The following is a 26,545-nucleotide window of genomic DNA, read 5'->3' as shown; positions in this document are numbered from 1 at the left end:
AGTAATTTGTGAGTTCAGCTGAAACAGAAGCCTGGTCTCCTGTCCCCTGGGATCCGGGTCAAGCGGCTCATTCTATTCCCATGCCTTTCCTCCGTTGGACCCCACCCCCATCTAATCAAGCCTAACCACCTCACAGTGCTTGCCCACATCCTCTTGGAAAACTTTCTTGATAAACAGTTACCCTTTTCCTAATTTCTACCTTGCATTACTGGTTCATACATGTGTCAAGTTTTTTTCATGCCTGCAAGACTGCAGAAGACTTCAGGGGAGACGGGAAAGCAGGATAGGGCCAGGAATCAAGACCAGAGCTCCGTTAGGCCAAACAGAGATGAGAAGGCATCTCCAACAGAAGGAGGAAAAGGCAGAGATGTGGGAATGGTCGCCCTTTTTGGCTTGGGGAGGAGGAGGGACAGGTGGCAAGCACTGAGAAAACCAATGGATTGGAAGAGAGGAAGAGATGGGAACCAACATTTCCTAGAAGCCAAGATTGTCAAAACTGGCCTGGCACAGAGCTAGGCATTTCATGTGTGCACTGGGGCCCTAGGTATCTGCCTTGGTCACACCTCACTGGTCTAGGTCTGCCTACGTCTATAGGCACCAGGCACTAGGGAACCTTCTGGAAAAGCTGAAGGAGCTAGGTAGGGCATGCTGGACCAGAGAGCAGAGCCTGGGGGTCAAACGTATCAAGTATCCTAATCTTTCCAATTCCTTTAAGAGCATGTGACTTTAAGTGCCAGTGAAATTGTGGGCTTACTACTTAGGAGGGAGCTTCTATTACCACAGGCCATCAAAATCTGGGAAACTTGGGTGGTTTAATTTTCATAAACACCCTGATTAGAGTAACATTACTTCCCTTTTTCAAATGAGGAGGATACACAGTCCAAGAGAGACCGTGTAACTTATCCAGGGTCACAGCCTATAAATGGAAGAGCTGGGATTTGAACCCAGGCTGGCCTGGTCCTTGAGCTTGGTCTCTTTCTAGTGTCTTTATCACCTTCATCTCATTGCTTTTCCCCTATAAAACAGTGTCACAGGAGACAATTTCCAATGGCCTTCATCAGAGGCCAGGTCTGTCTTCATCTTCTCTGAGCCCAGGCACCCCGGCAGGGTCCATGTAGCCCACAGCCTAGCTGGCAAGAGGCGACTTCGCAGGTGGACAGCCAAGCTGGCCAGTGCAGGAGCCACTTGCCCCTGGGTGGCTGCCCACTTGCCTCACCTTGCCACACCCTGGCCTCTCTGGGTCTGGGGCTGTTGCCACGGAAGAGGATCCTCCACCCTCTCCCTTAGGACTGGGTGATTCCAGGAGTAATAAGCGGCTGAGTGCTGTGGCCAGGGCTCCCCTCCCTAATCCCCAGTCTGTCTGTGTTTATCCCATGGCTTCAGGCAGAGGCGGGGGGGGGGGGGGGGGGGGGCGGAGCTGATGAGCCAGTGGGCAGCTGCTGGGCTTCCTGGGCTGGGACGACAGAGCAGTCCAGGGACAGGCCCCTGCCTGGGCGACAGAGGAGCCAGGAGCCATGAGGGTGGCAGTGGGCATGCTCTGGCTCCTGGCCCTCTGGGGGCACCCCCCAGCCCACGGCTCCTGCCCCTCTCAATGCAGCTGCAGCCTCCACGTCCTGGGTGATGGCAGCAAGGCCAGGTATGTCACCAGGTGTGTGGGATGGGTAGCCCGCCGCTTCCCTCTAGCAGCTTGGCTGGGTTGGGAGGGCTGTATGCAGGGCCCTCAGAACATGGCTGGGTGAGACCTCTATCTTCCAGGCCCTTGAGGCCCAAGTGTCCTAGGGGGCTGGTCTGCTTTGCATTGTCTTCCAGCCAGCAGGGCATGGGAAGTACCAAGTCCCTTTCTTTACACGTGGGGGCAGGGGTGGGACACAGTGTGCCCACTCCAGGAGATCCATCCTGAGTCCTCCTCCAGGATCCTGGTGGTGGGAAACCCTCCAAAGGGCATGAGAAGTCTCTCTGTTACCTCTTTCTTTTCCTCTCCTTTCCCCCTTCCTTCCTTCCTTGCTTCCTTTCTTCCTTCCATTCTATTCCACCATTCTCTCTATATCTCCCTAGCCCCTTTTCTCCCAGGCCTCTTCCATTCTCTTGCCTCAGCTTCTGGGGTTACCCAGTACAGCCCAGGTATTTCTTACCACCCCACCCAGAATGTAACCACCTGCCTCCTCATGTTTTTCCCACTTTGGGGCACCTCTGGCCCATCCCCCAGGAGCCTCGGCCTCAACATATTTCTACAGGCTTTCCAAAAGCCCAGGAGTGCCCATTCCATTGCAAACAAGCACCCCTATATCCTCAGCCTTTTCTTTGACTTTCCCCAAGCCCTACCTGAGCTCTGAGAGCACCTCCATCCTCTCCTCCTCCCTTCCATGGGATGTTCCAAAGCCACTGTGATTTGTGGACCCTTGCTCTCCCACCATGGCCCCCTCTCCTTTTCTCTTTGGCAGTCTTTAGACTATCTTTTCTCTGACATCCTCAACTTATCCACTAGTGACCATCGCATTTCCCAACTTGCTTAGGAATTTCAGTCCTTGGCTCAGGGCCTTTCCTACCATCTTTTTAACATTTTAGAATTCCATTCTCCCTTTTTCCCTTGTCTTAGATGGGTGCTGGGAGCCACTGATGATTTCTGATCAGGGCAGCAGTGTTATCAGTGTGACACTTACAATGATCCTGGCAATGGGTGTTGGGTTGATCGGGTGTGAGGGGATGGAAAGAATGGAGAGTCACCCCCCCACGAAAGGATACCCTGTGTGGTCTGAAAAACAAGAACTCCGTTTTTGACCCAAGTCTCTGATGGTCCAATTCATATGGATCATCAGAGGTAAGGATTCTCTCCTCAAAAAAAGCCAGGGCTAAGCCCTGAGCCAGCCAGGAAATAACCTCTGGCCAAGGACAGTGTGACTAGGGTGATGAAGAGCCTCTCCTGCTACTTACAGAAAGCACAGGGCTGAGAATCACACAGCATCAGTGACAGACCTGGTCCTAGAACCCACGGCTTTGGTTCCATTTCCAGATCTCTTCTGAACTGGTAATTCTGTCATGGGCAGGGACCAAGGGAGGGCTTGTGATACCAGGTTAGCCTTAAGATAGAAAATAAAATTCCAAGGTCAGTTTCCAGGGCTCTAATGTCAGCCAGTAGCCATCTTTCCTCTGAAGCCAGAGCTCTTACCATCAGTTCCACCTGCCTGACAGTCCCATGACTGATAGGCACCAGCCCATCTGCATGGAGCATCCTATGAGGGCAACAATGCCAGGAAAGGCTATAGGAGGCCCTGAGGTCCCCAATGGCCACAAGCACAGATAGCAAAGTCAGACGGAGGCTTCCTCCTCGTCCCAGATGCCTTCCTCAGCCCACCTCCAACCAGGGACTGTCAGAGGGTTCCATCCTTACATCAGGATAGCCTGGGTGACCTGCCTCTGCTCCACGCTCCCATGATCATGAACTTGTGGGTACTTGTGGATACTGGGGTTTCCTTGGGGGGCCCAGTCTGGGCACCTGGACAGAAGTGTTCCCACGTTCTTTATGCCCAGTTTGCCCCACCAGATGTGCTGTTGGCCCCTGCTGGCTTCTTAGTGGTTTCTTTGATCCCTCCCTTGATAAATTTCAGGGCATGTTTCCGGTCAACTGCCTTCCTCCCTCCTACATCCAGACCTTCCTCTTTGCAACAGTCAAACTTCCATTATCATTGAAAATATCACTGCCGCCAGTGATATCTTCCTTAGCTGGATTGTAAGCTATTGTATAGGGACAGGGGCTATGAGTCTGATATTCTTCTGAATCTCCACAGCACCCATCCCTCAGTAGGGGCATCCATGTATACCTGAAGAATGTGAGTGGGTGGGAGCCCCTGTGCCACTGACAAGGAAAAGCAAGTCAAGTTCAGCCAGTCAACTCCGAATAGAGTATTCAGGCTGAACTGATGGATGCTGGCAGAGTGTGTGTTACATCAGGAAGGCCTGATGTGAGCAGTACAAAAAGAACAAGGTCCCCTAGCAAAGCAAAACGTGACCACTGCCCCCACCTGCTCCAGTGTGAGCGGAGAAGCCCTCTAGATGAAATAGGCTGCACAAGGGCTGGGTCCCTCTGGTCTAGCCTCCAAGTTTTATCTCCTTGAGAATCTTTTCCTTTTTACCTTATGTGGGTGTGCTGCTCTCTCCGAGACGACACGTAACACAGCCTTGAACTGTAGGTTCTTGGATGGCAAGGCATGCTTCTTTTTATCTCTCTATCCTCTGTTTTAGTGCCAAACTTAATAGAACAAAGTTTAGGAGGTCAGTGTCTGGGCAGAGGGATCACTGCAAGGAGCTTTGCAGCGCTGGGATGCCGGAATTTTTGATAGTGGTCAATAAATAGCATTGCACTCCTCCAGATGACAGGTCTGCAGAACTGGTACACAGCAGGACCTCACTTAGACCCTGAATCCACCCCAGGGAGGGGGAGTCTGTTGTGGGAAACTGAGGAAAATAGAAGTTATATAATATACTCAAGGACACACAGCCAGCAAGCAGAGAGCCCAGATATGAATCCAACTGCAGGGGCCAAGTCCTAGCTCTTAAACATCTTAATCACCTCGTGGTCCCTCCGGGTCAGGGGAGGCTTGAGGCACCCAGTGAGTGTATGGCTTCGTTTCTGATGCCCAAGTTATATATATAATTGTATGACATGATATTGCATATATGTCATATAAATAATATCACAAAAACTGAGGTATAATTTAACAAAGGAACACTTTTAACACATATATGCAGGGCTGCAATGCTCAAAATGATCTCAAGATTTATGAATACCATTCATTCTTAATGCACTGTAGGTGGTGTGAGTTGTAAGGGGACACAGAGGTCCTTCAGCCAGGGACAGGACCAAATGGCCCTCTGGGACCCCTGCGAAAGGCTCTCAAAGCAAGAACCCCTCAAAGGGAAATCCGGAGTCTTCTCGTCCGCGGCGCCACTCCAGGGCTCACCTCAGCCTGGAGCCTGGGTTTGGCGGTCCCGGTTCCCGTGCAGACCGGGAGGCCTCCTGAAGGAAGGTCCGGGAGGGAGCGGGGTAGGATCGCGGACCCGACAGGACCCTCGCTCAAATGTCCCCCATTTCTGTGACCAGGACGGTGGTGTGCAGCGACCCCGACATGACCCTGCCCCCCGCGTCCGTCCCTCCGGACACCTCCAGACTGCGCCTGGAGCGGACGGCCATTCGCAAGGTGCCCGGAGAGGCCTTCAGGCCGCTGGGCCGCCTGGAGCAGCTGTGGCTGCCCTACAACGCCCTCAGCGAGCTCAGCGGCCTCATGCTGAGGGGCCTGCGCCGCCTGCGCGAGCTGCGCCTGCCCGGGAACCGCTTGGCCGCCTTCCCCTGGGCGGCGCTCAGGGACGCCCCCCAGCTGCGGCTGCTGGACCTGCAGGCCAACCGCCTTTCGGCCGTGCCGCCCGAGGCCGCGCGCTTCCTGGGGAACCTCACCTTCCTCGACCTCTCCAGCAACCAGCTGCTGAGGCTCCCGCAGGAGCTGCTGACCACCTGGGCTCACCTGCAGACCGGGCCCTTCCTTCCCGGCCACCACACCAGGCTGGTGCTAGGTAAGGGGCGGTATCCTTCACTTGGAGCTAGCTTGGGGAGCCTGCGGGTCTTAGGCAAGTTATTAAGCCTCTCTGAGTCTTGATTCTTTACCCGAAAAATAGAAATCACGCCTGCCTTCTGGATCTGAGTGAAGACTGAGTGAGAGGCACACACTGGCAGGTTTGGAGCTCAAGCTGCTGCCAGTTCAAATCCCAGCGCTGCTTCTTACTAGCTGTGTGTCCCCGGGGTAAATTGCTTAGCTTCTCTGCCTTGGTTCCCCTCTGTAAAGAGAGAATGGCAATAACATCTATCTCAAAAGGTTGGAGCTGCAAGTAAAAGACAGTTCTTAGCACACAGTAGGTACATGTGGCAGGCACAGTGGTGTGCCACCTGGGTCCCTGTCAAGGTAGAGCTGGCTGCCCAGGTTTTGAGGGCACTGTCAGCAGTGGCCTTCAGCTGCCAGCCCTGGCAGGGACAGCCTTAGCTGCAGAGCAGCCTTGCCCAAAGCCACCCATCCTTTCCGGACACAGCCCCTATCCAAAGACCTGTCAGGTGGGAGTCTAAGGACCCAGCTGCTTGGCATGACTCTGATGGGTTATGTCAGCTCCCAAGTCCCCCAGGGATTCACCAGGCCCACTTCTCAGCTCTGTGTCTCCCTCTTCCTTCCTTCCTTCCTTCCTTCCTTCCTTCCTTCCTTCCTCCTTTCCTCCTTAATGAACATGCTGCACATGTTCATCTCAGAGTCTGCTTCCAGGAAACCCAACTTCCAACAATCTTCAAAACATGTGAACACCCCCACCCCCTTGACAGTCTCCTCTAAGCACTAGGTACACATACATGGATGGAAGGTGGTCCTAACTCTTTGCTAACTGGTCAGTCCTTACTGGCCATCTGCATTAGTGTGGCACTGAAGCTTCCCTAAATTTCTTGCTCCCTCACAGAACTTGACCCTCACCATATCCCAGGGGGGTAGATAGTGCAAGTATAATGTCCTTTGTTTTACAGATGAACAAACACAACCTGAGGTTTAGTAAGTAGTGGTTTGGGCCCAAGGCTCATGTCAGATAGACTGATTCTCTTTCCTCTGTCCTGTGAGGGGATGGAGAGTTGTGGCAGAGGGTGGGTGGTGGGGAGTGGGTGGATAGTATCAGAAGAGAGCCCTCCTAGTAGCATGTGCCTGGAACATACCTTGGCTCATATAGGGTCCAGCACCAGGGGCTGGAGCAGTCTCAGAATGGTTTGGGGCAGCTCCTGCCCTAAGGCCCGGGAGGGTCTCTCAGGGAGGTAATATTTAGAAGCCTCACTGCCTGCAAACAGGGCAGGGAACAGCAAGCCCCATTCCAGCTCTCTGCAGACTTTCTCATCTGATAAAGGATAATATATAGGATAGTACTCACAGGGAAAAAAAATTGTTTATTTGAAAATAACACTTAACTGAATGCCCTTTTCAATATATGTATGCTATATAAATTTCATATATATATATATATATATATATATATATATATATATATATGAAATATCTGATAACTTTACCGCAATGACCATGTCAGGCAGCCAGGGCAAGGGGTGTTCACCCAGTATTACAAATAAGGAAAATGAAGTACAAGCGATCTTCCAGGTCATGCAGCCAGGAAAAGGCCCCCTGCGACTCAGTTTCCCAAAGCAGAGTTGAATGGTTATACTAGCTGACCCCCTCTCTTTGATTCCTTCTTGTTTGTAATGAACCAATGTCTTAACAGGTGAACCATTTCTTTTCCTGCCTAAAGCTCATACCTAGCCATGAGGGTGACAGGTGGCATAATTCATTACAGAAAATTAATATTAATTTTAATTACATAACTCACACATGATTATATGTAAACATTTAAAATATTACAGAAAAAGCTGGGGTGCCTGGGTGGCTCAGTCGGTTAAGCGTCAAACTTCAGCTCAGGTCATGATCTCACACTCCTGGAGCCTCAGAGCTTGGAGCCTGCTTCGGATTCTGTGTCTCCCTCTCTCTCTGCCCCTCCGCTGCTCATGCTCTGTCTCTTTCTGTCTCAAAAATAAATAAAAACATTACAAAAAATTAAAATATTATAGAAAAAACTAAAGACCCTTTTGTTCCCTCTTCTGATCCCGAATCCTTCTCCCCCTTCTAACAGGTAGCCACTGTTACGTTCATTTGCATGTTCTCTTTTTGAATGTATTTGCAGGGGTACCTGTGTGGCTCAGTCAGTTACGCGTCCAACTCTTGATCTCAACTCAGGTCTTGATCTCAGGGTTGTGAGTTCAAGCCCTGTGCCGGGCTCTGCCCTGGGTGTGAAGCCTCCTTAAAAATAATACATTTATGGGGCACCTGGGTGGCTCAGTCTGTTGAGCATCCGACTTCGGCTCAGGTCATGATCTCGCGGTTCGTGAGTTCAAGCCCCACGTCGGGCCCTGGTGCTGACAGCTCAGAGCCTGGAGCCTGCTTTGGATTCTGTGTCCCCCTTTCTCACCACCCCACCCCTGCTTGTGCTCTGTCTCTCTCTTTCAAAAATGAATAAACATTAAAAACATTTTTGTTAATAAAAAAATAAAAAATAAAATAAAATAAATGCATTTACATACACATACATATATAAACATACATACACATAGAAATTTTATCTGTGTTTTACATAAAGTTTCAGATTGTATATGTCATATTGTTTATATCAACCAGCACTAACTTCTTCACTCAACAATAGGTCTTGGAAATCTTTGTAAGTTGCTACAAATGGATCAGCTTCATTATTTATAAACTACTGCATAATTTTTAATAGTATAGTTATACTACAGTTAATTTAGCCATTCTCCCTTTATTGGCCCCTTAGATCGTTTCCATTATTTTATTAACAGCTATGATGATACAGAGAACATTCTTGACAATGCATCCTTGTGCCCGTAGACAAATGTTTCTCTAGGATAGGAACTGAAAAATGGAATAGGTCATGGAGGGTGCACATTAGACAGTTTAATATCAGTCTAATAGTCTCCAAGTGGCTGGGCCAATTCTCACCCCACACCTGTGCTGTGCGAGACCACAAATGCAGGTGTTCACTCTGCCAGTTTACTTGAGTGCCTATCAGTGTGGGAGCTTGGTTCTAGGTGCTGGGGACATAGCAGGGAAGAAGATAGATGAAAATCTATTCCCTCATAAGGCTAATAATTTAAATGGTTGGAAGATTTAACTTCTGCCAGTCTTAGGGGTAAAAGTTTCCCTGTCATTTAACTTTGCTATTTGCATTCATTCTTTGGGGGCTCAATTGTGAGAGGTGAAAGCCAGGTAGCTCACCACCAGAGCTGGGTGCTCATGATTCTTGGGGTGCAGATGTATCATTAAATGCATTTAACCAGTGACACAGGGTAGCGGTTACGAGAGGGATGGAGTGAGGATGGATAGAAGAAGGAACTGGTATCCTCCCAACTGGTGTTCAGAAGGACCTGAGAGTCACACGTGCACAAGCAGATGTATATGCGACCTCCTCAAACCTTACATTTCCCCTTCCAAATATATCAAATATATGCATGCAAATAAATAATCAAATGTATGCATGCAAATAAATAATATGCCATTGATTATTAGACATACTATCAAATTTAATAACAATCTTTGGGGGTAAAAAGACACCACATGAAATGAATTCATTCCGTATTTCAGAAATGCAAACATGTAAAAAGGAATCGTGCTTTAGGTATGAGGACACATGGTACGCTCTTGGATGTAGAAGGGTGGGTGCAGTGACCTACTGTCATCTTTATAAATAAGTCCAATTTTAAAGTAAAGAGGGCTGGGGATATGACATAGGATTTGACTTCCTGGCCTCCTCACTCCTCCCCTTTTGAGCTTGTATCAAAGGGACCAATGTCAGAGCCACCCTCCTTACTGGGGTGATGCTGAGAGTTCCACACTGAGAGGACAGGGATCAAGGGTCAGGGGTCACAAAGAATTTTGAGAAATTTATTTTGGCATATTGCAGGTATTGCTGAAATCCTCGCTGCCTGACCAGTAGCCTGAAAGGGTCAGTCCAGGAATGGCAGCAGTAATTGCCAATTTTGTCAGTATGCTGTATGGCTTACCCAAATGCTTAACAGAATTTGTTTTTATTTATGCCTATAGCAACCCTGAAAGGGAAGTACTGCTATCATTCAAGTTGAAGAACCAGCCTTAAAGTTGCACAGCTAGAGAGGCAAGGAGCTGGACCTGGAGGCCAGGTCTGCTGACTCTGAGCTCAGGATATGCCTTGTCCTCCCTGACGGGGCAGGGGGGCTGGGCATGGGGATATGAATATCGAGGGCTCACCTCTTACTTGCCCTCTCATCCCTGCAGGGCTGCAGGACAACCCCTGGGTATGTGACTGCCGCCTCTATGACCTAGCCCGTTTCCTGGAAGGCTGGGCCCCAAACCTGGCTTTCATAGAGGCCAGGCTGAAGTGTGCCAGCCCGCGCAGCCTGGCCGGAGTGGCCCTCAGCCAGCTGGAACTGAGGAAGTGCCAGAGTCCGGAGATCCGTCCAGGGGTAGCCAGCCTCAGGTCCCCTCTGGGCAGTGCAGTATTGCTACGTTGTGGGGCCACCGGGGTCCCTGGGCCGGAGATGAGCTGGAGGAGAGCCAACGGGTATCCGCTCAACGGCACAGGTTTGTGAGCTACAGGGACTGTGGTGCTGAGATTGCAGACTGAGTGCGGGGGCGGGAGTGGGGGCGGGGGAGGGTGGGGATGTCAGCATCTTTGGTGGGAGGTCAGGTCTGCCGAGGAAAGGGAGGTCAGCTGAGCGAGGCTGTTTACTCCTGTTGTGGCTGAGTGGAGGTAGACAGGCTCTGCCCAGACAGAACATGGGACAGTGGCTTCCATGATGACAATAGCTGTCAACCTGCCCTACATATTCCAGAAGACACTCTGATCAGGGCCCACCCTGGGAGGAACAAAATGCTGCCATTTTGGTGGAAGATACTCTTAGTGTATTTGATATTTATGGTAAGTTTCCAAGTTGTGAATGTTAAGCCAGTTTCACTAGGAGTGATTAACAATATGAGTTACCATCTATTGAGCTCCTCAGGTGTTGAGTACATTATGTTCATAATGTCACTGAACTTTAAAGAATAACCTGGTTATCCTTTTTGTTTTGTAAGTCAACAGACTCTGAGACTCTAAAAGCTTGGCCTACAGCACACAGCCTCCCATGTTATTTTTGCTGTGTAGACAGAGATGGTTCATCTCTGGTACAGGATGGTGGGGTTTACCAGAGTCACAGCCTACCTGCGTGCAGGCAAGGGGTTGAGGAGGGATCGTTTCTTAGTGCATGACCAGAAAACTGCATGTCCTCGCAGCTCCCTTCGGGGTCTCCTTCAACTAGGCTGGCGAGTGTTGCTCTGGGATTGTGGGTTTGAAATCAATTGATAAACAAACATTGTATAAGGAGCTTCATTATGTAAAACACAAAGTCGAAGACACTCTGATGGAGGTGGCAGTGTGTCTGGGCAGGGTGGCAATGTGCTTCCGCCTAGGGCTCTGTCTCGTGTTCACCCTGACCCACCTTCCCCCACAAAGCACAGCCTGCTTCCCTAAGGAGTCCGTTCTATAGGATTCCAGGACCCTGAAGAATACAAATTTAGAAGGCAGATCATCCTGAGACTCAGCCTGAGCCTAGGTCTCCCCAAATTTGAGCCCAGGTGATCTTGATCCCCTTGGCTAGTCTAAGAAAAGTTGAGTAACTCCCAGTGGTTTCTCAGGATGACAAGGTCTCCTATGTATACAAGAGCATGCACAGTCCAGGGGCCGTGAACTTGACCCTAGGAGGAAGCTTGGGGCAGATGGGCCCACTCATTTTCCTGCTTTATGCCTCTTTCCCCTCAGTGCACCAGGAAGTTGCCAGCGATGGCACGAGTTGGACGCTGCTGGGCCTGCCTGCTGTGTCCCACCTTGACTCAGGAGACTACATCTGCCAGGCCAAGAACTTCCTGGGAGTCTCTGAGACTGTCATCTCCCTGGCCGTCACTGAGCCCCAGGCTTCCACAGAACACGGTGGGAGCCCAGGGGCACTGTGGGCAAGGACAGGTGAGGGGGCGGAAGCTGCCGCGTACAACAAGATGGTGGCCAGGCATGTCCCTGACATTCCTGGACCTGCTGTCCTGGCCACTGGGCCCCCTGTGTCCAACATGAAGGAGGAGCTGACCCTCCAGCACTTCCAGATGGGGATCCCAGGAGAACGCTCGAACGGGCAGGCAGGACGCCAGGAGACCCAGATGGTGAGGTCTCTCAAGGTGGTGGGAGACACTTACCAGAGTGTGACCTTGGTGTGGAAGGCCCCCCAGGCTGGGAGCATAACTACCTTCAGTGTCCTCTATGCTGTCTTTGGGCAGCGCAGCATGCGGAGGGTGGTTGTGCCGCCTGGAAAGACCAGCATCACCATCCGTGGGCTGGTGCCCAAGACCAAGTACGTGGCGTGTGTCTGTGTGCGGGACCTGGTGCCCCAGAAGGAGCAGTGTGTCATCTTCTCCACGGACGAGGTGGTAGACGCCGAGGCCACCCAGCGGCTCATCAATGTGGTGGTGATCAGCGTGGCTGTTGTCATCGCCCTGCCCCTCACCCTGCTTGTCTGCTGCGGTGCTCTGCGAAGGCGCTGCCGGAAGTGCCGTTCTGGGGGCTCCACCGAGGCCTACGTCAACCTGGAGAGGCTGGGCCACAGCGAGGATGGCTCTGAGGAGCTGTCCCAGCACAGCCTCAGTGAGGCCGACAGGCTCCTCTCGGCCCGTTCCAGCCTGGACTCTCAGGTCTTGGTGGGCAGGGGGGGCAGACGGATCAATGAGTACTTCTGCTGAGGGGGGTGCTCCCCTCCAGGTGCCCACACACCTGCCACGTCTACTTTCTGTCTTCCACTCTCACCTGCTCACTCTGACACCTGAGCCCACACTCACCCACTCTTGCCCACTTGGGTTCCTGCTTACTCATAGGTGTGCACACAGTGACAGCAGCTAACACTTATTAAGCACTTACTATGTGCCAGGAAGTGTTCTAAGTGCTTTACATACACTGACTTGTTTAATTCTTATAACAACCCTTTGCAGAAGGCCCTCCCATTTTCCTGGAGAAGAAACGGGGATTAACCGACTTGCTTCTATCAGTCAGTTTTTCCCATGTAACAAATAAAAGCAAAATCTCAGGGGTATGCAGCAACAGGCACTATTTTCACCCAACCTACAGGTCTGTGGGTTGACCAGGGTGTCTCTGCTTCATGAGTTCTATTTGGGGCCCAGGATGAAGGGTCAATGGCTACTTGGGGCAGTGTTTCTCGGAGAGGTCAGATGATATCAGAGGAATGAACAAAAATAGGCAATGTCTCTTAAGTGCTTGGCTGTAGAGCTGGCACATTGCCATTTCTGCCCATATTCTCTCTGCCAAAGCCAAGTCCCATGGCCAAACCCACCTTTCATGTGGCATCAAAGGACAGCTCTGCCAGGGAGGTGATGGGGGGCAGGAAATAGTTTGCCGAGCAGTGATCTAATCCACTATATTGCCCACAATGTACACACAACTAGAAGGTGGCAGTTCTGGAGTCAGGATCAGGCAGTTGGTTCCAGGGTTGACAGTCCTTACCATGCCCCTCTTCTGCATCTTGATTACATTTATGCTAACTCATAGGCACTCACACACGCAGTCCCTTAATGCATTAGCCAAATTTGTATAGTCACACACACACACACACACACACACACCCACGCTGTGCCCTCACTGTGTACACTTAAGGATTCTAACATTTTTTTTCTGGGTGCCATTCTGCCTAGAGATAATCATTCGATTTCAATAAATTCAGTGAATTGCAATAAATTTGATTTGGATGATGCCCAAGAGACCACTGCTCATTTACTCTCAGATGTCAGGCTGGAGGAATCTGAGAGACCCTCCGTGGTGGGCGACACAGTACACCCAATGCTGTCTGGCACACAGCTCACCTCTGTTCCCATGTAGCAGTCTTTGTTAGGATTACTGACATTACCTGCATTCCTGAGGGTGTCTCAGGGCTTTCCCAGTTACTCAGTAGGCCACTTCAAGGTGGGATTCCTGTTCAGTTTGCTTCAAGTTGGGAAGCCTCTGAGACACCTCTGTGAACAGGTGAAGATGAATGTTTCCAGCAGAAGGGTCAATGTTGTGTCTTGTCTACAAGTCCAGGCTTTCATAAGGGGAGCATTCAGGGTGTTTGGTGCCAAGGCCTTTAGACAACAACGGAGAAAATTTGGGTACAGCAAGCAATCCCAGGGAACTATCCTGCTGGTATCGCCTAAAGTTACTGTACTCCCTCTCACATTTACAAAAGACCTTACAACATCTGACCTTACAACATATTTCCTTGCCTTCTCTTATTTGATTTTTACAACAACCCATTATGGAGGATGAGCTGCTTGATTTTACAGATGAAAAAACTGAAGCCCAAAGAGTTGACTGATTTGTAGGGGGTAGTGATCAATTTTCTTGGAGGATCTAAGTCTTTGATAACTTTCTGGCCAAGCTGAAGGTCACTATTCAGTGTGGATCTCTACAACATGATCTACAGCAAGTTCATTATGGGAATGGATTTTTTCAAGTCATTGAAAACTGTAGGAACCATAAGACCACCAGTACACATGAGTATGGAATTTCCATATGTGGATATTTTCTGCCCATCACTCGGAGGGTACATCTGACTGTAACTTATGGGCCATAGCCATTGGTAAGAGAAATTATTTGGTTGGAAGATGACAAAACCATTGTCTACAGCATGGGTCAACAAACATATTCTGTAAAGAAAGCCAGATAGTAAATATTTTAGGCTCTGTCACTACTACTCAGCTCTTCTGATGGAGTGTGAAAGCAGCCACAGACAATATGTAAGTTATGGGCATGGATGTGTTCCAATAAAATGTTATTTACAAAAACAAGTGGCAGGCTGGATTTAGCTCTCAGGCGGTAGCTTTCCAAACCCCAACGTAGATTCATTAAGACATTTCTGCTATTGAGACCCAAGACTCAATTCTGATTGTTTGCTATATGAGATTGATAGGCACTCCCCAAATCAGAACAAATTAAGTGGATGAAAGCAGCCATCTATTGAAATGATTAAGATGTTTTCTCTAAATGATTGGCTGAGCCAATTAAGATTGAAAAATTAATGGCCCAAAGACAATAAACATCCAGTCAGTTTTATTAAACCTTGTTTGAAGAAAATTCAGGAACTTGAAAGCAAGAATTTGTTAGTATTTATTCAACATCATGTGAATGTGTGTGTGTGTGTGTGTGTGTGTGCGTGTGTGTGTGTGAGAGAGAGAGAGAGAGAGAGAGAGAGAGAGAGAATTCAAACTTTTCAATAATTCATTAAGACCTGCTTTAGTGGGTCTGGATGGAATGACTCCAAAGATAGTCAGCCTCCCAATTTCCATCTTGTCAGTCTTCCTTTGTGTGTTCTGTCTTCCCTGGTTTGTTCTTGTAGAGGGGAACCATCCTGGATTATGCTCATAAATATTCACGTAACTGGAAAAAAATTAATTCCTGCTCTAAGAAATAAAATGATGTCTGGTTTATATATTGATCTTTTGGTATATGAGTCTGATTAGTATAAGTTGGTCCCTGAAAACCTTTTAGAGGGCAGGGAAAATAATTTCTTGTCTCCCAGTGATGAAGACCAACCTACACCAGGGTGGTCCCACAGCATGGTGTCCTTGGAAGCCTTGTTTGGAGGTTGAATGAGATTGTGGCATCTCCATCATGTCTTTTTCTAACTACAACATAATTATATTTCTTTTAACCTAAGCAGGGCGTATGTCCAATGCCACTTATCTCAAGTAGCATGTGTAAGTTGCAAGGTATAAAAGACAAGTAACAGAAATTATATCCTAGAAAGTTGATGTAGGGTATTGAAATTACTCAGTGACCAGTGCCTTTAAAGATCCTAGAGCTGGAAATGTTTGCTTTAACTATCATATAGTCCAGTGGAGACAAAAACAAACTTAAGAGTACTTGAACATGTTATTTGATTGCAAAGGTATTGTAGTCAGGATAGGTTAGGCTTATGCTATGCTAACAATTCCCAAATTTCAGTGGCTTAATATAGAAAGGTTTATCCCTGCCTTTACAGAGTCTCTTCAGTCTGTGGTAAATGTGGATGGAGGGTAGGCTCTGCTCCATTTATTCACTCAGGGGCCCAGGCTAATGAAGACTCCACCACCTGGAATGTTAACACTTGCTGTAACAAGGGAGAAAAGAACCTGGAGAATAATGTAGGGGCTTTTAAAACATTATTTCCTCTAAAATGCCATTAACCAGAATTTTAGTTGGAAAGCCCACCTATTCAAGGGAGCTTGGGAATGTAGTCATTTGTATGTCCATCACAGACATGCCATTAGCATGGGTAGCCAGGAAGACATCTCAGATGGGGTTGGCAGCAGATGGAAGACTGAGAGAGAGCACTAGCTTGAAAAGAGGGAAAACAGCATGTCTGCTTCTGGATATGTCACCTAGTTCTCTGTCTGAGCCATCCCAAAGTTCTACTAACATCAGGGTGCCATTTTCCAAATGAATAGATAGAAAACTCTCTTATTAAGGTTCTATTAAGACTAGCCAGGGAGCCACCACACAGAGGCTATTTATATCTAATTATTTCATAAACAGAATGTCTCTTCTCTCATGACTATCTCTACTAATAATTCTAACAGCCAAGTTCCTGAACACATCCTACTGGAAGGGAGATGAGGGTGTCATATTCTCAAACTCTTTCCCCTTGTGGTTAATTCTCTTGAGTTTTAGGAACACCACTTAACCACTAGTTATTTAAGGTAAATGACATAACCCAGCTTTAATTGCCCCAGTCTCTTGCCTTAACTGAAAACATAGGTGTTCCCTGTGCCCATATGCCAAATAAGGAAACCAGGAGATGAAGGGGTCAGGAGAGGAGAAGGAGCAGTGCAGAAGTGGCCTGCATGAGTCCAGAAATGACATGCCAGGGGATATTCTCAAGCTTTCATCAAACCACTGGAAAGTTAGGTTCAGCTGGATTCATTTGAAGAGGATAGCATGGGATGAACAGGGAAGAAATTGTGGGGGATGAAGATTTCTTTAGGCCCTTACATTTTGAGGTGAGAAAAGAATTCACTAGTGGGTTGTGATGCAGTGAATTGAATCACATTTTTTTTTTTTCAAAAAGCAAGCTTGAAAAAATCTTGGCCAACCTGGTACAAATTCTCTGGAGTGGGAATCAGAATTGTCTGCCATCAGGCCAAACTGGCCGGGCCCTTGGGCACCCCACCCTCAGTTGCTATATATGGTTTGCTTTGGGAAGGGCATGACCTCATGCAAGCAATCCTTGCAGCTGAGCATCGACTTATTCCTTGAAGGGGCTCTAGGCAGCACATCTCCATGTCTAGCACAAGTTTTGCACCCATTTCACTCCTTTGTTTTGATTTCTACCTTGAGAGGAACTTCAGAGATCTATCCAGATTGTAGAGCTAGACAAAAAACTCAAGCAAATATATCTGGCTTGGATAGAAAGCCTGGAGTGTAATCAGCTTAGTTGGTGACCCATTTCCCCCCTCACTGGTTAACTGCTAAGCGGATTTTCTTCCTTGAGGCCTTTTGTAGGGTATGATGTATATCATGAGTCTTAAGGGAACTCATGGAATTTCAATATTCACCAGGAAATACCCCAAGTAATAGGGAAGTAGACTTTTCTGCTTTTCAAGAGTCTGTTGGTGTGGGAAGGGAATCAATATATCTACTGTATGTTAGGTACTTTATTCTATATAACCTCAAATTTTCCTAGAAATGTTATGACGTGTTTATTAATTTCCCTATTTTTCAGAGGAGAAACTGAGATTCATGGAGCTTAGTGACTTTCCAAAGATCTCAAGACAAGGAAGCATAAGCTAGAGAGAAGACCCCACAGGGTCTATGAAGTTTTGTCCACCAGTGTATTCCTGACACCTAGAAATTGTATGGTTTAGAGCACATGGCCAATATTTGTTGAATGATTACAGAGTGACAAAGTACCCCAAACCACATATATCTCACCTTAAAATGTAAGCCTTTATCATGTGGCATACACAGCATTCAGGATCCAGGATAAGAAACACACTTTGGTTTAATCAGAAAACACAATCTTGTGGTTTAACCTCTGCATCATGATGCTTCTCTGTCTCTGGTCATCCAAGTGGCAAGAACAGCTGCCTTAATACAGTAGAGGAATGAATCCATCACACCAGGTGTGGAGAGAAAGCCAGAGATGGGAGTGGTCACATCTTTGTTACCCACCATGCATTCACTTCTAGAGAGTTGTTGAAAATTCTAGCTTTCAGGAGCCAATTGTGATGAAGTATTGGATGGATTCTGGCCAAATAACTTGAACCATTGTGCTCAGGATAGTATTACTTGCTGGTTTCTTGGATCTTTTTGTAAGAAACTGAGGGAAGACAGTATCATTGCTGAATAGGACAACTGGCTTAGAGTTTGCTTTCTAGACTTGAGAACTAGAAAAAGGATAAATTTTGTGACCTTAGTTAAGACACATAGCTCTCTCTTCATGAGTTCTTATTGAGCTTGTGATCTGGGCCATAACAGACCTCAGAGCATCCAGGGACTTTGCCACTGCTGTGCTGACCTACATCACCATGGATTACCAATAATAGGATTTGCCACTCGGAAGCTTGGACTATACTTACTCAAAACTTGCAAGGTAGTTTCCTACAGGGGAATATGGCTTCAGTTTCTCACTATTGCCTGCTAGTTCTGGTCTTTCTGGATTCACATGCAGCTCAGCCATCCTGTCTACCAGGATGTACCTGCTCAGAGGACAGTTTCGGCAGGTGCGCTGTGCTAACAAGATGCCAGAAGGTTGTAGGGGATGGGTTTTATTTGGGGAAGTTGTGGAGTGGGAACAGGCCTAGATTTGGCAGGAAATCAGCAAATCTCTAGTTGGTGCTGAACTTTGGAGAATTGTGCACTTTTACCAAAATGGGTCTCTTTTATTTCAAGTGAATAGCATATATATTTTTTCTTCTAATTCATACATCTAATGCCAGAATAAACCTGATCTCACTTCCCTGATGTTCATCTTAAAGATTTTGTGGTTTCTTGTACAGGGCTCTGCAGTGCATGTCTACCTCTTTGGGAATGATCCCAAGGAAACTTCCTGAAGAGTTAAAGCGGTTGAGAATTGAAAATTCACCCTTATTCGAACTACCCCAAGGGTCCTTCATCAACATGAGCACGTTGGAATACCTTTGGCTTAATTTTAACAACATCACTGTGATACACCTAGGAGCCCTGGAGCACCTGTCAGAACTGAAAGAGCTGAGACTGGAGGGGAACAAACTTCGTTCAGTGCCATGGACAGCATTCCAAGCCACCCCTCTTCTGAGGGTCTTGGATCTCAAACACAACAGGATTGACATGCTCCCTGAGCTAGCTCTTCAGTTCTTGGTCAATCTGACCTACCTTGACCTATCCTCCAATAGGCTTACAGTTGTATCCAAGGGCGTCTTCTCGAACTGGCTGGCCTACCAGAAACCCCATCAGCCTGGCTGCGGAGCCAGGACTCACTCCAGTTTGGTGCTGGCACTGCACGACAACCCCTGGCTATGTGACTGTCGCCTGAGGGGACTTGTCCAATTTGTAAAGTCCAACAGCATTCCGGTCATCCTGGTGAATTCCTACCTGGTGTGCCAACACCCTCTCTCCAAAGCAGGGCAGCTTTTTCATGAAACTGAGCTCAGTGTTTGCATGAAGCCACAGATCTCAACCTCCAATGCCAGTGTCACCATCCAGATGGGACAGAATGTGACCCTGAGATGCCTGGCACAGGCCAGTCCCTCACCAACCATTGTATGGACTTATCCTCTGAGCATGTGGAGAGAATTTGATGGTAAGCCACATGGACCCTCTCAATGTGTCTTGGGAAAGACTGAGGTCTACAGCAACCCTATCCTCAGTAGAGAGGTTCTAAACTGGGTCAATCATGAAATAAAGGTGTGGGGAAGATTGGGATAGCCTTAAATTATACTCACCACAATAGGAAAGTTTCCAAGATATAGTTCCACTATTGGCATGATTTTAAGTGATTGCACACAGATCTCTATAGGATATACATGTATATATGTAAATATATGTATTGGAGCTGGCTTAACATATTCTATAAATATTATAAAATTATACATGAACAAATATATTCTCTGAGAGTCTTCTAGATGCAAAATACGATACTATGTATTTTTAAATCATAGAATTTCTGACTAGGACTCATTCTAGAGACTATTACTTATTTCTTAAATTTGCTGGAGCAGACTTATCTGGGGTATTTGTTTGAAATAAGATTTCCAGGCTCCTTCCCTAGAGATTCAGATTTACTGTGTCCAGGGGAGGACCTAAGAATAATGTAAATTAACAAGAGTTCCCTCTTCTCCCCTCTTTCTTTCCCCAACTAATTCTTACCATTGGGCAAGGTTGGAAATTCCTACATATAGACTGAATTTTACACTTGCCACCACTGTGTTGTTCAGACCTTATCGGCTTAAAGTTGTACTACTGGGACCCTGGATGAGGAAGTGACCTCCATGGGCCTCACAACTGGGATTCAAACCTGCCTCTCATTTTCTGAAATTCTATGGTCTGCTTTCATACATTAGATGGAATCACCTTTAATGCTACCCTGCAGCACTGGGACATATCACAGGCCAGAGGTGGCTTCCCTAGGGATATCCTGAAGTCTAGAAGACAACTAGAAATATCTGAGTAAAACTTGAGAAATATAGTCAGTTATCCAGATATTTGTTGTGCATAGTGAAAAACCACTGGAAGATTAAAAACTACCTAACTGAACTGTTGATTTTTTCCCATCATTTTGATCACATCTTATTGGCTTGAGGTTAAAGACCAATGAAGGAGAAATGTAGGATTTATTGTTGTAGCCTTTTTAAGAGCCGTGAGATGCATGTGTGTCTTTTTTAATGCTTTGAAGTCAGTTTCTTTGGTACCATATTATATGTATCCTCTCAGTAATAACAACAGCTAGCACTAAGCACTTAGTATCAAACCTACATAAAGGATACTATTATCATCCCATTTTACTGATGAGAAAATTGAAGCCAAGAGAATCTTAGCAACTTGTCCAGGACCATATACTTATTAAGGGATAGAACCCAGGCATTTGGCTCCAGACTCTGAGCCTCTCTATACCTGGCAGGCAAAAAAGACCCTTCTTGAAGCTCACAGTATCACACGGTGGCGAGAGATCTCCCAGAAACCATGATGTTGGCTCAGTGAGGCTTCTGGTAGTTTGGTGGGAGCAGCTAGTGAAGTTGACAATGTGGTCTCTGTAGGCAGAAGAGCAAGGTTCCAGATCAGTCACTGCCTCTGATCATTTCTCACAAGGGGCAAGTTGCTTAATCACTCCAATCCTCAACTTGTTATGTGTAAAAATGGGGTACTTACCTTACAGGGGTGCTGAGAGGCAAACACCTGGCACCAAACATATGCTTAATAAATCGTCACCTTCAGCTCAGAAAAATAATAATAGTTAGCATTGCTGAACGCTGTCCAGCTTTCTGTCAGAGAAATATCTATTGGAACTGTTTTGCTCTCTCCCCACCCAGTGTTGACCTCATCTACTGCAGAAGATACTGCTCTGTCGGAGCTGGTCATACCTGCTGCCCACCTGGTGGACAGGGGTAATTACACCTGTGTGGCCTCCAACTCCATCGGCAGGAGCACCCTTGTCATCTCCCTCCAAGTCCAGCCTGCCCAGACCCTGTCTGTGCCCCATTCTGCCTTTTTCCCCTCGGATGGCAATGCCTATGTTGACCTGAGAGTCGTCAAGCAGACAGTGCATGGGATTCTGCTGGAGTGGTTTGCGGTGGTTGACACCCCTGAGGAGAAATGGTTCACCCTCTACATTGCATCAGATGAAACACTCAAGAAGGAGGTGGTCCACATCGGCCCCGGGATCAACACGTACGCCGTGGATGACCTCCTTCCCAGCACAAAGTATGAGGCATGCCTCAGCCTGGGGGGCCAGCCCCCACGCAGGGGCCGGTGTGTGGTCTTTGTGACGGGCAGAGACCATGGCGAGCTGGAGGGACGGGAGCGTCTCCTGCACATCACAGTGGTCCTGTGCGCTGTGTTGCTGGCGGTGCCTGTGGGCGCCTACGTCTGGGCAGCCCAGGCCCCCTGCAGCTGCAGGGAGTGGGGGCTGCACTGCTGTCCTCACCGCAGGAAGGCTCCCAGGTGCCCCCGTGCTGTGCCACAGCACAGGGACTGCTCCTATAGAGAGCACATAGCTGTCTGTGAGGACCGCCTGGGGCACAGAGACGATGAAGAGGATGAAGAGAAAGATGGAGAGGAAGACAGGGGCTGAACGGCTCAGGCTGGGGGCAGGGGGTGGGGGGAAGCATGGTCCTTTAATCCCTAAACCCACCCTCTGTGGCAACTCTACTTGGCTTGACCCATTCATTCAATAGTATTTATTGAGCACCTACTCTGTTCCAGGCACCGAACTTGACACAATGATCAGGTAGACACAATTCTTCACAGAAGGGATGGCAATGGAGCTTTGTCCTGTCCAAATAGTTATCTTATTATACATGGTGACTGGAAATCAATAAATGTTACTCTTTCCATATATATAGCTCTGTAACATTTACACATAACATTTCACATGTGTTATCCTACTGGAGAAAGGTAGAATTCTGCCCCCCCCCCTTTTTTTTTACAGGTGAAGAAGCTGAAGCCCAGAAAGTTACTTGTGTACCATCACCCATCTAGCTGCTGGTGGAGGCACCCCCTGACGGGAGCTCGAATGCCATTGTTTCCTCTAAATGTCTGTTTTGCAATATTCTTGTGTCTTCCATTGTTCAGAAAGTATTATTCTTCCTCTAACTGGAAAACTCCCAATGAGATCACATAGGTTTGATATTCCAAAGATCTGCCCTTTGGGGCAGTGAGAGCCCGGTGGGTGATGTGACTCTCTATTTGCGGGTGCCTGTGCTCCTGTGACCAGTCCTTTGGTGTTCGTGAGAGCCTGGGGCCATCAGCACTGAGGAACAGGAAACTGGCTGTAGCCCAGGGCTCATGCTCCAGTGGTTGTTAGAAAGTAGAGTTGTATTCCCAGAAGGAATAGAACCTATATAAAAATCATATGACTATATAATTATTATTATTGTCATCATTTACAAAGGGAGGCTACAGAATCCCGATTTGTACCTAGTCTGTGACATCCTGAGTTTCAGGCTTGTTTTTTTAGCCCCGTGTCCCTAGCATCTCAGCGCTGAGCACAACAAATGTTTGCTACATGAGTGATGACATAACCCCTACTCCCTTCCCCTATTGTTTCAAGCTCTCCTGTTAAACCCCTGAGAGCTGATTGTCTCCTCTTATCTGGGTGTATGTGGGGTAGAGGGTTCCCCATGAACCCTAGAGATGGCTCATTGTCCCTCCAGGCAGCCCTGCTGTTGCTAATCTTTCCCAGGGTTTGAACCCACGTCTGTCTTTTGCAGCTTTTCCACTAGCCACAGGAAAATCCCCTGGAGACTGTTGAGTATAAACTGGCCTCCCTGTGACATCCCTAGAAATATTTCCTCCCTCCTTCCCACCTTCCCCACCAATTCTTACTCTTTCTTCCAGGTCCATTTCGAGTATCACTTCCTCCAAGCCTTCAAAAAACATAACTACAAAGACATTATCACACCTAAGAACATATATTTTAAAATTATATATGTGCATATATAGTTATATATACATATGTATATAAACAACACATTCATACATATAATGCAGAAGAGAATTTGTTCATGAGAAATTTCCCATGATAAATTTTGAAGAAAAGTGGTCAGAGCAAAAGGCAAGAGCTTGTACTCCTGTTGGCCTCTGTTTTCTTCCAACAGCATCAGAAGCTGTCCACAGGTCTTGGAGGGTACAGCAATTATGAAGGAGCCTGGGGCTACCATGAAGGCAGCAATAGGTGTTCTGGCCTCCACTCCTAGCAAAGAAATCTTCATGGCAGGCACGGGACAGAAGGGACAGGAAGGGGGAAGGGGCCATGGAGGACAAGTATAATACAGCAGTGAGAATCAGGAGTACCTCAGTGAGCAGGGCCAGTGTTCATTCAGCCACTCCTATGAACATGGAAATTTAGGCAGAGGGAACAAGGTCTAGAGAGTATTTCTGGGAATCTGATTAGTTTAACACCCTTAGAGAGACCTTTTAAAAATTCCGAGGGTAAAGATGTGTATTATTCAGATCGATCAGGCGATGTGACAGCGGAAGGGGGACACTTTAAGGCACAGACCATGGAACTCAGTTTCCTGGGCTTAAATTCTTACCGGCTTTGTGATGTTACGCAAGTTACTCTCTTTTTCTGCGCGTTACTGTCCTCATTTGTAAAATGGGAATAATAATGCTACCTACCTCATAGGGGTAGTATTTCCCAATGATTAATGACTTTTCACATGGAAAGCTCTCAGAACAATGTCTGGCACACAATAAATGTCATCACAATAAACATTAACACCATTGAAAGCATCCGTGTCCGTCTGTGTTCTCTTTCAACGTGACTCAATATACAGACTGGGCCATTTGGAGCATCAGATCTTACTAGGATTATGTGTGTGTGTATATGTATAAATATATATGTAATAATACGATATCTATGCTAATACCCTTCACATTCTGTTCAATTAATGTTAACTAGTGTTCTTTTCTGTTTAATGTTTAAAAGATGCTATCATTTCAGATTCATTTGTTATGCTCTTGGGAATATTATCTATTTCAAGCTTAGGCCAAGTAATTTTAAGGTGAGTGCCTTTGGATCAGAAGTCATTTGTAAGCAGGGTGACTTATTTTTAGAATGAAGCCTTTGCTGGCCCCAGGCATCTGCTATTGTCAACCTGAGGAAGGGATTTTGTCCTTTTTCTTTTTTCTTCCTTTCTTCTGGTATGTTGGAGCCTGTACACCTAATACCCGGCCTGGCACCGACAGTATGCTCAGAACATGTGTTATTAAAAGAATGATTGAGTAAATTATTGGTAAATAAATAAATGGCTGGACCTCGTTCAGCTAAAAACATGCATTAGCACAATTTCATAATGTCACACAGATGGCCCCAACATCACCAGCCTGTTGCTACAAAATAAAGTCGCTTACTTTATTAATCAATTTATGGTTGGTGAAGTCATAACCACTTTATTCTGGAAACTAGGCCCTTCACAGCACCACCCCCCACCCCACCCAGTTATTTCTGTGACTCTTCTAAGGGACCCTCCCTGTGTCCACATGGCAGCCTGGCAGCTTTACTCCTCGATGGCATCTTCCCCATGCTCCCCATCCATCCTCCCATGGCCAGGGCCCTTGAAGACTATCAGAGAAGCATTACCATTGCCAACAGATGCCAACATCCATGCTAGGTGGGCTGACCCCGGCTTCTTTCAAAGCTTCCAGGCTTCAGAGTAGCAGAATTGCAGAAATCCTTATAGAAGCAGGAGACTCTGGCTGTGCCCTAGCTCTTGCCACATTTTACCAGCTGGGTTCTGAGGGACAGCTGTTCAGTACAGAGTCCCCCGGGTTCTCTTAGGGACAGTCTTATCAGTTCCTAACTCCTTCAGAACGCAGATGCTCAGCTGCACAGGTCACAGAGCTATTGCGTCTGCCCTGGCATCCTCCACTTCTCTCCCAGTCCACTCTCCTCTCCTCTCCTAGTGTGGAGGAGAGGCTCCCACGCCTAGCAGTGGGCAGAAGCAACCTGGGGGTAAGCATGCGCAGGAGTCCTCGCCTCCAGGATATGGTGTTCTAGCATGTGGACATCCTCCAACGTCCTCTAGTACCTCTAGGACAGAGTCTATCTTCTGAGCTCGTATCAGCGCATACAAAGCTGGTGCGAGGTGCTTTACATAGATTAGCCCTTGTCAACTTCATAACAATCATTTTTCACACCATGTATTGATGAGGGAAGTGAGGCCCAGGGAGGCTTGGTCTCTTGCCCAAAGTCACACTTAAGCGGCAGAGCCAGGATTCAGAATCAGGGCTGTCAGATTGTAAAGCGCCATGTTATTTCATACAATTAAAAAGTCTGACCTCAACCATAGGAAAAGCACACGCTGTTCTGAAGATTCCTTGGAGACACATCTGCTGAACGTCCACTTAGTTTTTTAGGACCCAGAAGTGGGAAGGCCTGCCTAATCTGTCACCCCTTGCCTCCCAGTTCGTTAGCTGGAGGCTTAAAATTGTGCCGGCTTGTAGTCCAGGTCTGTCCCCTGTGGCTGGGCAGGCAATCCCTCGGCCCCCATCACTCCCTAATGCAGTAGAACTTGGCCCAGCTCACTCCCACTGGCTGGGGGTCACTTCCAGTATCTCCACATTTGCTGGAACCTTAGGTTTAGCCACACCTTCCTGTTCATTCTCAGTATGGCTCTTGCCAGCAACTAGGTACTTTCCCCATACTTCCCAGTGCAGGAGGTTGCCCACAGGTGCAGTTTCCAAGACTGTCTCTACCTTGGTTCAAGCTTTGGATTTGTCCAGGAGCCCATGGCCTCCCAGAGCCTGAATGCTAGCCTGACCTTCTAGCCCAGAGGCTTTCCTGACTGCTGTCCCAGAGACTACACTTCTTCCCAGGCCTTCACGTCCACACCAGGCCCAATCCCTGCCTTCTCTGGGCTGGAATGAGGGATAAATTAGTTCTAGCTCCAGAGCCCATTCCTTTCCAAGCAGCCCTGCTGGAGCTTTTGCTGCTCAGGACAAAAGCCCATTCCAGGCTCACGATGGGGCATGATTAGATAGACAAACCCTGTAAATGTATTACCACTAGAGGTATATGCATGGCCATTTGGACAAACTTTTGCAGCCCCCCAGAGAGTCAGATCTGGGGGTTAGAGGCTGGATGGATTCACCCACTGAAGGAGCCAGGAGGCAGGCCGAGCTTGGCTGCCAGGGAGACTGGTCTCTATGAGTCAGCTAATGTCCATGTAAGCAGGGAACAGGAGGTCAGCTGGGC

General features: G+C 47.6%; 2 protein-coding genes across 7 annotated transcripts in view; both read left to right on the top strand.

Moving 5' to 3' along the window:
* LRIT1 (leucine rich repeat, Ig-like and transmembrane domains 1) overlaps window positions 1–15,109 on the top strand; it is a 53,648-nt gene extending 38,539 nt beyond the window's left edge. The window contains exons 1-4 of one of the 3 annotated variants that reach the window (XM_003994125.3): window positions 1,440–1,636; window positions 5,099–5,565; window positions 9,882–10,187; window positions 11,404–15,109. In XM_003994125.3, coding sequence (XP_003994174.2) covers window positions 1,515–1,636; window positions 5,099–5,565; window positions 9,882–10,187; window positions 11,404–12,368 — 1,860 coding nt within the window. In that variant the 5' untranslated portion in view covers window positions 1,440–1,514 and the 3' untranslated portion in view covers window positions 12,369–15,109. Of the gene's footprint in view, window positions 1–1,439; window positions 1,637–5,098; window positions 5,566–9,881; window positions 10,188–11,403 lie in introns of those variants that run through there. The other 2 variants (XM_019813404.2, XM_019813405.2) reach the window with 2 other exon arrangements.
* Window positions 14,150–24,081, top strand: LRIT2 (leucine rich repeat, Ig-like and transmembrane domains 2). 4 transcript variants are annotated; one of them, XM_019813406.3, is made up of 3 exons: window positions 14,150–14,254; window positions 18,651–19,432; window positions 21,159–24,081. In XM_019813406.3, the coding sequence occupies exons 1-3, from the start codon at window positions 14,238–14,240 to the stop codon at window positions 21,917–21,919; spliced, it is 1,560 nt and encodes a 519-aa protein (XP_019668965.2). In that variant the 5' UTR covers window positions 14,150–14,237; the 3' UTR covers window positions 21,920–24,081. The 4 variants fall into 4 exon arrangements, with proteins under 4 accessions (XP_019668965.2, XP_019668966.2, XP_003994180.2 ...); XM_019813407.3 differs by lacking the exon at window positions 14,150–14,254 and adding an exon at window positions 14,300–14,411; XM_003994131.4 differs by lacking the exon at window positions 14,150–14,254 and adding an exon at window positions 17,955–18,374.
* The last annotated feature ends 2,464 nt before the right edge of the window (window positions 24,082–26,545 follow it).

This window comes from Felis catus, chromosome D2 (genome assembly GCF_018350175.1).
Source record: "Felis catus isolate Fca126 chromosome D2, F.catus_Fca126_mat1.0, whole genome shotgun sequence".
Taxonomy (NCBI): domain Eukaryota; kingdom Metazoa; phylum Chordata; class Mammalia; order Carnivora; family Felidae; genus Felis; species Felis catus.
This window is presented reverse-complemented; position numbering and strand designations above follow the sequence as displayed.

Coding starts and splice junctions, on each gene's coding strand:
- LRIT2 (XM_003994131.4), top strand. CDS start 18,265: ATGGCTTCAGTTTCTCACTATTGCCTGCTAGTTCTGGTCTTTCTGGAT. Junction 18,375..18,650: donor TCAGAGGACAGTTTCGGCAG/GTGCGCTGTGCT, acceptor TTTCTTGTACAG/GGCTCTGCAGTGCATGTCTA. Junction 19,433..21,158: donor CATGTGGAGAGAATTTGATG/GTAAGCCACATG, acceptor CTCCCCACCCAG/TGTTGACCTCATCTACTGCA.